Genomic DNA, 12,301 nt, shown 5'->3' with positions numbered 1-12,301 from the left:
GAAGATATATACATAAATATAAAGGAAAAGTACATTATACGCAATTCACTGATGATCCAAAAAGGTTTTATAGAAAATTGGGAAACAGAGTAAAAGCAATAGAAATACAACAACAAAAAAAAAAATAAGAAGAAATAGATATATTTTGGAGAAAAATTTATGAAGACCCTGTGGAACACAGCAAAGATGCTGAATGGATAGACCAAGTAAAAGAAACAGTAAGATGTTCAAATGTACAGGATATGAAATGGGATGAAGTAACGGCCATTGAAATTTAAACAAAATTAAGAAAAGCTTCACAGTGGAAACCCCCAAGCCCAGATACAGTACCTAACTTCTGGCTAAAAGTATTAACATCATTACTCAAAGATTTAGCCCTGAGTAAGAAATACTTCTAAGTGCACCCTAAACAGATACCAACCTGTTTAACAACAGGAAAAATTATACTCCTCCTTAAAGAGCGAACCTGCAAGCTAAACTTATTGACAATAACTTGTCTTCTGGTGATCTATACACTATATACTGGAATTGATGCCGACAGAGTTTATAGTCATTCAGAAAAAAACTCAATCATGGCAATAGAACAAAAGGGTAAAAAAGAAAGTCATATGGAGCAAATGATCATTTGTTGTTAAATAAAGTCATAATGAAGAATTGTAAAAAGGGGAAGACTCTAAGTATGGTATGGATAGATTACAAAAAAGCATTTAACAGCATTCCACATTCATGGATAAAGGAGTGCTTACAGATGTATAAGAGATGAGCTAAATTGGGCAATTATTTTACAGTGGCCATGGAACAGTGACAAACCACTTTGCAGATAAGCCAAGATAAAGGACAAATTATTATCCCAGGGATCCAAATTCAAAGGGGATATACTAGGGTGACTCTTTGTCACCATTGCTCTTTTGTCTTGTCCTTAACTCATTAAGCTGTCTACTTAGCAGATTAGGTCATGGTTACAATTTGGCTCCCAAAAAACAGCAAAGTGTGAAGACTTCTCATCTGTGGATGATTTAAAACTGTATAGCTCATCTGATGAGGAACAGAAAGCATAACTGGAAGTCAAAACTTTCTTTTATGATATAAGAATGTCATTTGGTCATGATAAATGTGTGAAAGCAAGATTTAAAGGAGGAAAGATGCAGCACTAACAAATTACCAGTCTGGGACAGGAATGTGATATAAAGGAACATGAGCAGGAGGGAGGGTATACATTTGGAAACTGATGAAGGACTGACAATAAAACATGAAAAAATGTGAACAAAACCCAGTAAAGTATATTTTAGAAGACTAAAACTAATACTGAAAACAGCCCTGACATCTAGGAACAAAGTCAAAGCTATAAATCAATTTGATCTTGCTGTTCTATCCTACAGTTTTGGGGCAATTGACTGGCCTCAAAAGGTTTTGGATCAGCTGGACAGGTAAACAAGAAAATTCTTCAGGCTTATCAAATGATACATAAATATCAGTGGATACATAGATTATATATCCCTCATTCTGAAGGAGGTATGGGCCTCCATTAAATTGATTATATATGTAGATCTAAAGGCATACAATTGCACACATATGTGTAGGACTCATTAGATCCAAACATAGTAAAATTTTTGAAACATGAAGAAAACAAATCTTAGATGACTTCACTGCTTAGTTTAACAGAAGCATAACGGTATCAAGCAGAAATGGAAACCGAACCAGAAGTATACAACAATTAGACAGAAACTGAATGTGCCAAAAACAAAAGAAAGAATGTAAGGAGAAGGCTCAGATAAGAAAGCAAGAAATGTGAGAAAGCATAAATATAGCTGCTAGTACACCAAACTCTTGGAACAACTTCATGCTGATCAGGATCTGATGCAGGAATGGTTAAGCAGAGGTTAATTTAAACGTAAAGATGAAAGGTTAATATTAGTGGTCCAGGGAAGTAGACTATGTACACATTAGTTTGCGAGGTCCATTGAATATATGGGAGAAACAGACAAATGCAGGATCTGTAAAACAGAACTGGAAACAGTCACACATCTTGGGTGTGATACGCTGATGGCAGAAGGCCTGAATACTGAAAGGAATAATAACTGGCATTGGGGATTGTGCAAACATTACGATAATGAAGTAACTGAGAAGCACTGGAAACATAAGCCACAAAGCATTATAGAGAATGATGAAGTTTATATCACATGGGATCACCCATTACCAACAGTGCAAAAAACAGATGTGAGAAAACCAGATACAGCAGTCCATGAAAAGAAGACAAAAGTAGCACTGGACATTGAAATTGCTACACTCAGAGATTATAGTGTCTTATGTACAAGTGACTCAAAATCATAAGATACCAGGATTTACAAGCAGAAATGGGGTCAATTTTGAAGAAGGATACCCAGACAGTTCCAGTAGTAGTAGGAGCAATGAGTCTCATAAAAAGAATTTACAGTCTTATTTAGATATGCTGCTGATATATGTAACTCCATATGAGCTGCAGTAGAAGTCACTTCTGGGCATGCTGTGAATGTTGTGAAGAGCACTTTTGGCTAACATCAAAGATTGGAAGAATACTAATTTCACAAACTTTAACCATACTTTGACTTAGGAATGGAGTCCATTTCTGTCATTGTATTAGAAACCCAAAGAATTTTAGAGATGAAATAGGAATGTAATATACTAAGGACTTGTCAATGGATTACAGATGGAGAAGTACAGTCCCAGTCTAAACAGAGGAAACAAGGCAGACATGGGTGGTCATTTGGACTTCATCATGGAAGAAGAAATATAATCATCTCTAAATGGAATGGCTGAGTCATGCAGGCCTCTATAGCCTTTAAGGTAGGATGAATTTGGAGAAATCCGTGCTGACATGCAGAAGTGATCCATATTTTCAGCTGGTTAAGTCAAACACTCAATCAAGAATGGCAGTAGGGTGTGTTGTACTATATAATATTTTCCAAAATGTAGACCTCCTGTCCTAGAGAGTGTACCTTTTAAGTGATAAAAAAAATTCCTAAAATGGTAAGCTTAAGCAAAAAATCCATTTACCTAGCAAGACCTATAAGAATAGTACGTATTCATACCTTAGACCTCATTATTCTCCCTTCTTCACTCACTTCCTTACTTCAATCAATTTCTCTTACCTGACATTATTTCTAAATATCAATAAAGATGTGCACTACCATTAAAATCTGAGAACAATATAGTAAAGCCAAATCCAGCAACAAGTCAGAGGACCACTGAGATTTTATTAAAATAAAAAAATAAAAATCCGACAATGATAAGCACTTTTATCCCATAAAAGAGACTTCTTCAGATAATAATTCCCAATGCAATATCATTTAAATACCCTCCTTTCCTGTATTAATTATGCAATTATAAGTTCAAAATCTTTAACCCTTGACATCCTGACCAGTTAAACAACAAAAATCAATCCAATCATAATGTAAAAGATACACTTTCCAAATATGTTTCAATTAACTTCCTAGCCTTACTTTTTTTGTATTTACACATACTCCAAAACAAAATATAAGACAAACATCTTAATAATACACTAAAAAATATTCAAACAAATACTGCCTTCTCTTTCAAAATTGGTTTAAGGGACACATATTCATTTAAGCCAGGGGGTAGCGTGTCATTCAGCCTAAGCTGCCATATCAAATCTTTATTTAATAATAGCATTTTCCAGTCACCACCTCCAGGATTAGATTGTTATACTTTCTAAAATACCAAAAGTGAATCTTGTAAAATTAGTGCAAACTATAGAATGTTTATACAGTCCACTAGTCTCTTTTTTCATATTTATATCGTAAACATGTTTATATATTCTGGTTTTTAAAGTTGTCTTCATTTTTCCTATATAGAAAGCAGGACAACCCTAGCATTTTGCTAAATAAATCAACCTATTAACACCACAATTTTCATTTTTAAAATATACCTTACTCTGCAACCCATTTTCCAAAATTAAACAGTTGATCTTACCTATAAATGGGCATTGCTTACACATACCTCGTGGAACTGTCCCCTTATTAGAAGAAACAGTATTCCTGACACCCCCTTCAAGTATTTGTTTGGTTTCTTCCTGTTTTCAAGGTAAATACAGGCTCATGTTCTATCTCATTGTATAATTCTTTGCTTACTTTGAAAATGTTCCAATTCTTTTTGAATATCACCCTGAAAGGAATAAGCAAATTGGTCCTATTCATGAATTAAAGCCTTCTCATATCTTCTATCTCTAACCAACCTCCCTGTTTTTTCCAACCCTATTCCTAACAATGGTTTCAATTTTACACCCCAACCTTGGTGCACCTCTGTAATAATTCCAGTCACCATTTATTCAGGGTAACCCCTATTGAGGAACATCTCCTTAAGCTTTGCAAATTCATCCCACACATCTCCATGATCAGATGTCATCCTAGCGATAAGAATAGCTTACCGTTGACCAAATCTCTCTTTTGAAAATATGGGTGGTTGCTAAAATAGTGTAAATAACTGTTCCAAATGGTGTCTTTTCTAAATATGTTAAACTTAAAACCCACTGCTGCATTGGGAAATCATGGTGTCTAAATAACTAATTTTGTCCCTATTCCAACAACTACTGAACTTAAAATAAGATGTACATTGATTTAAGTAATCCACAAAGTCAATAATTCCTTCCACAACCCCATCCCACAAAACAAATATGTCATCCAGAAACCTGACGTATAGATGTAGAAGCTTGGGAAAAGGACTGTTGAAAATAAACTCATTCTTCCACCCTACCATCACCAAACTAGTAAACACAGGGGTGCAAGCAGCACCCATTGCTATCCCTCTAATTTGCTGATAATATTCCCTTTCAAAATGTATAAAATTGTTCTCCAACACTAGTTCCATAAGTTCTACAATAATAGAAACTGACTCTTTGGACAAAGTGGAATATTGATGTAAAGTATCTTGAAAGTATGTCAACCCCTCCTTTCTGGGTATCACTGAAAATAGGTCCACCATGTCAACAGTCAGGAAAATTAAATCTCTTTTCCATATACTCTGCTTCAACTTTCCCAAAAAGTCCCAGGAATCTTTTATCAAATGTGACATATTAACTACCACTTTCTTAGTCCAGTGGTCAATTGAAATTGCTATATGGTGAGTCATTTAACCCTTCACCAATACAATGGGCCTAAATGGGGATTTTTCGACAGATTTATGTATTTTTGGAATCACAAAAATATTTGGGATTATAGAGTTTGGTTGACACCGGAAATGATAAGTATCGCCATCAATTCTTCTGTCCATCAGATATGCTTCTAAATAAATGTGTAACAGCCAATAAGCAATAGAAATCTGATTTTTAACTTGAAAATAATAAAAATTAGAAAAGAATAAGCTAATACTGTCCATTAAATGATTATATATAGACAAAAGAAAAAGAAAGGAAAGGAAAGCATTCTTCTCACATATGATACTCTTACTGATAATATATCTGCTGAAAGACAAGATAAACTAGTAAGACATATACTGCAATCAAACAGAAAAATGAAAAATCTAATATCTAATAATATAAGTCATTGGCTTGTCAATTATCAATATATAACAAATATAGACATTGAAAGGAGTAAGTTAAAAAATTCTAGTTATACTGCACATCTGAAAGATTCAATTTTTCATATTAAGTCTACTATGACATATCCCTTTATTGTGGGGGATACTCATTTGATTAGTTTTTGAATGCATACTCTGAATGAATTTGTTGTAGTGTAAGTGGATTTTTTTTCCAGATCTTGAAATACCAAATCTATTGCTAAATTCAGCATTAATTATCAATGCTTTCTTTGATTCAGACAGAGAAGTCTTTGAGGCAACATAAGGCCACAACATGGTTTGTACTATTCAGGAATATGTGTGCATATATGATGCAGTTAGGACAATTCAGTGGTTTATGGGTGAACTTTAGTTTAATTAAGGATGGGGAGGTAATTGAATTTAAGCCATTACAAATTGTAAAATGAATAACAATGATTATTTCTGGCATGCTGACATGCTAAAGCTCTAGCAGCCCAAATTTAATGTTGCTTGAATCTATGAAGAAAGGGAAGCTGGTGGTTAATGAATAGAGGAGTGGAAATATGGAGTACCATAAATTACAGATTCTAGAACTAGAGGAAATAATGGCTGACATTCTGCAAAGGTATCAGAGTTTCTGATTTGTCTTACTACAGTAGTTATGTGCTTATCAAACTTATTCTGATTATCAATGATCAACAAAGTAGTTTGACTAATTACTTTAGCCATGGAATCATAAAGAACATATGGATTGGTTTTGCACTTTTGAGATAATGGGATCACTGGTATAATTTTTGAGAACTTTTCACGTATAAAACAATGGTATGTTTTATCAGTTTTAAAATATAGTCCAGAACAAATATAGCCAGAGCTGCATGGAGCTGAATGTGCAGCACAGCTTACAAATGACAACAGGGACATCCTCACCTGCAAGGAATATGGAAGAATCATCTACATACCAAATCAGTTTAATGTCATTGCAGTGCTCACATGGCTAAGGGGCTAGACATTCCATACTGAGGAATCCCTAGGGGCATTAGTAGGCTTATTGTCTGATCTCACGGAATACAGCTTACTTTCAAAGGAAGAAGTAAGCAAAATGGAAGCAGTGAACAGACATCTAATATGAGCCCAGAAGTTCCATAACACAACAAGGAGTGGCAATAGTGTATACCATAGGGATTTCTAACACAGTGATCCAGCTACAGTTCAGATGTATACAGAGACATTCAGTGTCATCAAGTAGAGCTAAAATAGTGTCATGACCTGATCCAAATCCATGTTGTACACTAAATATGTAATAATTATTATTATTATTGCTATACATGTACTTTTACATGTTAACGGCCACAGTTAAAATGTATTGCAATCTGAATGAGGGTCACATTACAAAAGGTCTATTTGTAGATATGACAAGGGCCTTCAAAACCGTCAACTATAATGTCCTTAATAAGCTAGCAAGAACTTTGGTGAAAACACCATTCATTTCTTTCAACGCCATCCGAAGGACAGATGCTTTCAAGTTTCTTCTAGGAACACTCTGTCCTCAGTGGTTATTCTAAACACAGAAGTTCCACAAGGCTGTGTTTCTGGCCTTCTTCTTTCTTCTATCTTTTAGATGACCTCCCTCTTGACCTACTAAATCTCAAATAGTTAACTATTCAAATGACATACAACTATTACAATCCAGTCCCAGCCACACTGACCTACAAAACAAGCTCCAGAATGATTTTATATAAGTATGCAGCTGCTCTTGCTTCAATAAACTTGTAGTTTATGTTAAGAAATCTAATGTTATGGTCCTCACTACTGCTAAGAAATTACCCCCTTCCCCCATTGATATATCAGATCAGAAATGTTATACCACTCTCAATGTTATCAAACATATATGCTTAGACCTTATTTTCTGCCCTTTTCATTCATTTAGAACTCACACAATTAATAAATTAATAATATCCTTATTTCAACTGAAACTTTGCTACATAATAACTTATCTTATTTCTCCAAGGGCTGACTCATCCATCACTACAACTATATTAATACCTAAATTAGGATATGGTCTACCTTTTGCTGTCTTGCACTCTGGACATTATACCAACATGACCCAAACCACTGAGAATAGTATATGTGAATTTATCTTTGTAGCAACATGCATTGCTAGATAATTGTAAATTTGCAAACAGTAACTGGCTTTTGGTGACCAATAGGGTTTCCTTTCTCCTAAGGACTCTCATTTTCAAGGTTTTAAAGCATAGTTACTGCCCCACTCTCAAAGTAAAACTCCCCATATCTGGCAACTGTTATGAACCAAGAAGCTTACAAGACAAATATCTTTCTCTTGCTCACACAGAATTTAAAACTCCACTTAATGAAAGAGTTTTTTACAGACTGGGACCATCAACCTGGAACCACCAGTTGAGTGAAATAAAAAATAAAAAAAAGCATTAAAGCCCTTAAAGACCATCGCCATGCTGAATCCCCTTATAACTACTTCAGTGATAATGGTTAATGCCCAAGACATTTCTGTATGACTGATTTATAAATCAGTACTTTACTGTTGTATATTTCATATGTATAGAAATTAATCTGTAATATTGGTACTGTATTGTTGCGAACTGATTTTCCTGCTGTATGAGCCTGGATCATGGATTAAAAGAGTGAATAGGCAGAGCACTTATCTAATAATTAAATAGCAGTAAGTAAATATGATAAAGAGGAGGAGTGTAGACATCAGAATTGTGCATTTCTGTAGAATACTTGAGAGTTGAACAGGAGGGAAACAGGGCAACAATTGTCAAGTGGCACCTCTTTATGAAGCATTGCCACAATGGTCTGCTTCTAGACTGTAGGTACCCTTCCTTCATTGATTGATTCACTGCAGGTACCTTCCCTCAGAAAATGGGACTGCACAGCATAAAATCCCTAATTATCATGGCCCATAACCATTTAATGATTTAATGATTAGGAAATTAGAATGGGAATTCAAGTGAAAAAAAACTGTCATAATAGGATAGAAACCTAACTGAAAATTATGATGTGAAACACACCAGTTGCTCCTTTCTCTGACTCTGCTGGTACCAGAAGTGAGACAGTCTGCTGTATACTGTATAAAGAGGGAAGAATCTATTTCTCTGCTGCAAATCAGGAACTTACAAAATGTCTGAAAAGGACCAAGATGTAAGAAAAATTACTTAGGCATTACTACTGCTAGGTATAGGGGATGAAAAGATGCACTGTAGGCAAACAGCAGTCTGAAACAACATCATTTAAGGGAAAGGAGGTCAAAATTTTCATTCCACAGAAAGGATTGATTCTGATAAAAAATATGTTTGGATTTCTACTGCTGTATAAATTGCTTGAAACAATTATTAATTAAAAGATTAGCAAACTAAAATGATTCATATTACCATTAAATATAAAATTATGCAATTTAAGATATTATTTGTCTTTCAAAATATACTCATATGTGATATTATTAAGGAAATATTTTAAAATGGATAGAAGTTTCTTAATACAGGCTTAAGCTATTGCATATTATAATATTGACGGTATTATTTAACAAAAAATATCTTATTTCTAGATATGAAGATGAAATTAACAGAAGGACTGGTCTTGAAAATGAATTTGTTACAATAAAAAAGGTAAACTATGACTACTGTTAATATGAACAAACATTCTGCAGTATTTATCTCTCCACTATATTTTATAATGTATGTTTCTGTGTAATAGATATTTTAGGAGCTTTATGCTGTTTGTTAAGTGGAGGCAGAGACCAGCAGAAGAGCAAGAGATAAAACATTTTAATAGGCTTAAAGGGTCTGCAAAGTATATATACTCTCTTTGTGTGCATGTGTGTGTGTGTGTGTGTGTGTGTGTGTGTGTGTGTGTGTGTGTGTGTTACTTATTCACTGTTTATTTTCTTTATGCTCACTGTACAGCAAAACAATCATTTGTGAGCATAAAATATGGCATCCATTTGCTTTTTTTCAGTTCATGCTTAATCGTAGCTTACTATGCTGCTGTGAAAGGTAAACTTGTTTTAATGAACAAATCATCCTTCCATGACCACTTTTTCCCATTTTTGCACATGGGGTTGGGGTGTCACTTCATCGGTGACAGCCATCTACTGCCAAGGTTTTCACTGACGGATAGTATCTGTACATTAAAAGCCTGTTGAAGAAGATTTTCTGTCCAATAGGGATTCAACATTTATTTGTCGCATAATTTAATCAGTTTTATTTATATGGTAACCATCATTTTTAGAATTTTTTGTCTGTAAATGTCTGACTTAAGTAGGTCATAAAGTAGCATAACATTAGATTTTCTTCCTTGCAAAATTGCTGTCTAATGAAAAGTGTTCTGGTTTGCAAGCCATTAAGTAAACCAAATTATTCCTGAATAACTGATAAAAATATTTGTTTAGTTGAATATGTTCATAATAAGCTTATGTATTCATAAGTTAGATAAAGTGGTCAAGCCCTACATCTTTTAAGGAGCACTAGCTCAGTAATTATTGGATCAAACACCATATGTTCAGCCCAATCATTCAAAGACTTCTTAAATTTTACTAGACTATTTGTACCTCTGATATAATCAGGTAATTTATTACATAATTGTACCAGCCTATGTGTTAAACATTCTTTTTATTATGTAACTCTAAACCTAACTTTAAATTATGATCTTTACATGTCTTTGCATTATTATATACTTCCAAACCCAATAAAAGCTGAAGGAAAGAGTTATTAAATACCTTATAAACAACTAAACGTCGACCCCTGATATATCTATAACGGGAGTTATAAAGACCCATTGACATGCATCTATTCTTATAGCATAACTGCTTAATATTAAGGATTCTTCCTGTAAATTTACATTGTACTGATTCTATACAATTAATGTGTCAGTTATTAAGAGTACAGAATACTATATCGCATTCAAAAAATTGGTCTGATGTATATCTTAAACTAGCTGAGATCATAATGTTTCTTGTTGTATACTTTTTGAGTATCAAACCCATCTTTCTCAAGGCCTTATCACAGATGACACTCTCCTGATTTGCAAAACAAAAAGAGGAATCAGTCAGTATTCCAAGATACCTATATTCACTAACTTCCAATAAATCAAGTGTAGATAATATAACATATATCCTTAATTTTTGTTTACCAAAATATATCAAATTATAATTTTTCTCACTAAATGAGAGACCAACTGTACTAGGCTGCTCACCTAAGCACAGTAATATTAGTGAAAGCATCTGCATTATTAGCAAAAAATCCAATAACTGTTGGCATACTTAACCAAACAACAATGATCATTATCTAGAATCGAGGCAAAAACAATATTAAACGACATCACTTGTTCATCTATATATGAAAACATTTTTTTGTCGGATAACGTATGTGTCATGTCACTCCCCTGTTAAGTATTTACATGATCTAAGAGAAAAAAAAACTTCAATCACTGCTAGAAGACAAATAGACTCAGCACTTGTGGTGATTTCTTATGCTGATACATTATCGGACAGCTGCATGCTAAGCAATAGAAAGTGAGAGGAGTCTGCACATTTCTAGCGGTTGAACAATGCAGATCTAAAAGTAATAATTTGTATTTGTTGACTATAAGCTCTGTTCTGCAAAAATCTATCATTTCTCTAAGAAATGTTCCATTCTTGGTATCTGAAAAGATGTATACCACTTACATGCTGGCATATTAGCAATACATATATTACTAGACCTCTAGATTTGTAAGATACATGTCTATCTGTTTCATCATGCCTGACTCTCAGTGTATCTGGTAATGTGTGTCCCACGAACAGCACAGCATGCCTTATGGAATAGATTACTGCTTCACGTGAAGCACAGTACCTCATTAATGCTTTTTTACTGCAACCTGGATAACTGGATAGGGCACAGAAAATACACCCCTTGGATTCCACCTGTGTCCCTGCTGGACAGGGGCATCGGGTGCTGACTTGTCAGAACATGGGCTAAATTCTTGGCTAGGCTTGTAACGGCCCCAGGGCCAATAGCCTAGTAACTTCCTATGATCCTATGATCCTATTAAGTATTCACATGACCTAAGAGAAAAAAAAAACTTCAATCACTGCTAGAAGACAAATAGACTCAGCACTTGTGGTGATTTCTTATGCTGATACATTATCGGACAGCTCCATGCTAAGCAATAGAAAGTGAGAGGAGTCTGCACATTTCTAGCGGTAAAACAATGCAGATCTAAAAGTAATAATTTGTATTTGTTGACTATGAGCTCTATTCTGCAAAAATCTAGTATTTCTCTAAGAAATGTTCCACTCTTGGTATCTGAAAAGAAGTGTACCACTTACATGCTGACATATTAGCAATACATATATTAATAGACACCTAGATTTGTAAGATACATGTCTATCTGTTTCATTATGCCTGACTCTCAGTGTATGTGGTAATGTGTGTCCCACAAAAAGCACAGCATGCCTTACTTCTTACATGACATACATGTTTTCATTCTGTTTTCATTTTTTTCTCTACTATATACTTTATCTTATTCAGGGTTACGAGGGAGCCAGACCTGTTCTAGCACTCACTGTGCATGCTACACAGCCAACAATGGGTGGGACACCAGTCCAACACAGGGCAGTGCTTACTCGCTCTTTCACCAGATAGACATGTGTGGGCACTTTTATTTAACCTACTGGCAAGTTTCTGTAATGTGGAAGAAACACAGAGACCCAATTTAAAAACCCAGTCTGGCACAGAAGACAATACAACAAATAGCC

The 12,301-nt window shown here is 34.5% G+C and overlaps 1 protein-coding gene across 1 annotated transcript in view; it reads left to right on the top strand.

The window, feature by feature from the left end:
- LOC122811775 (keratin, type II cytoskeletal 8-like) overlaps nucleotides 1–12,301 on the top strand; it is a 72,639-nt gene that overhangs the window by 24,260 nt on the left and 36,078 nt on the right. Inside the window, exon 3 of the mRNA XM_044083833.1 lies at nucleotides 9,113–9,173. Coding sequence (XP_043939768.1) covers nucleotides 9,113–9,173 — 61 coding nt within the window. The remainder of the gene's footprint in view (nucleotides 1–9,112; nucleotides 9,174–12,301) is intronic.

Source organism: Protopterus annectens, chromosome 9.part0 (assembly GCF_019279795.1).
Source record: "Protopterus annectens isolate FY-2018-M chromosome 9.part0, PAN1.0, whole genome shotgun sequence".
In the NCBI taxonomy this organism is placed as follows: domain Eukaryota; kingdom Metazoa; phylum Chordata; order Ceratodontiformes; family Protopteridae; genus Protopterus; species Protopterus annectens.
Note: the sequence above shows the minus strand (reverse complement) of the source record. Positions and strands in the feature narration are given on the sequence as shown.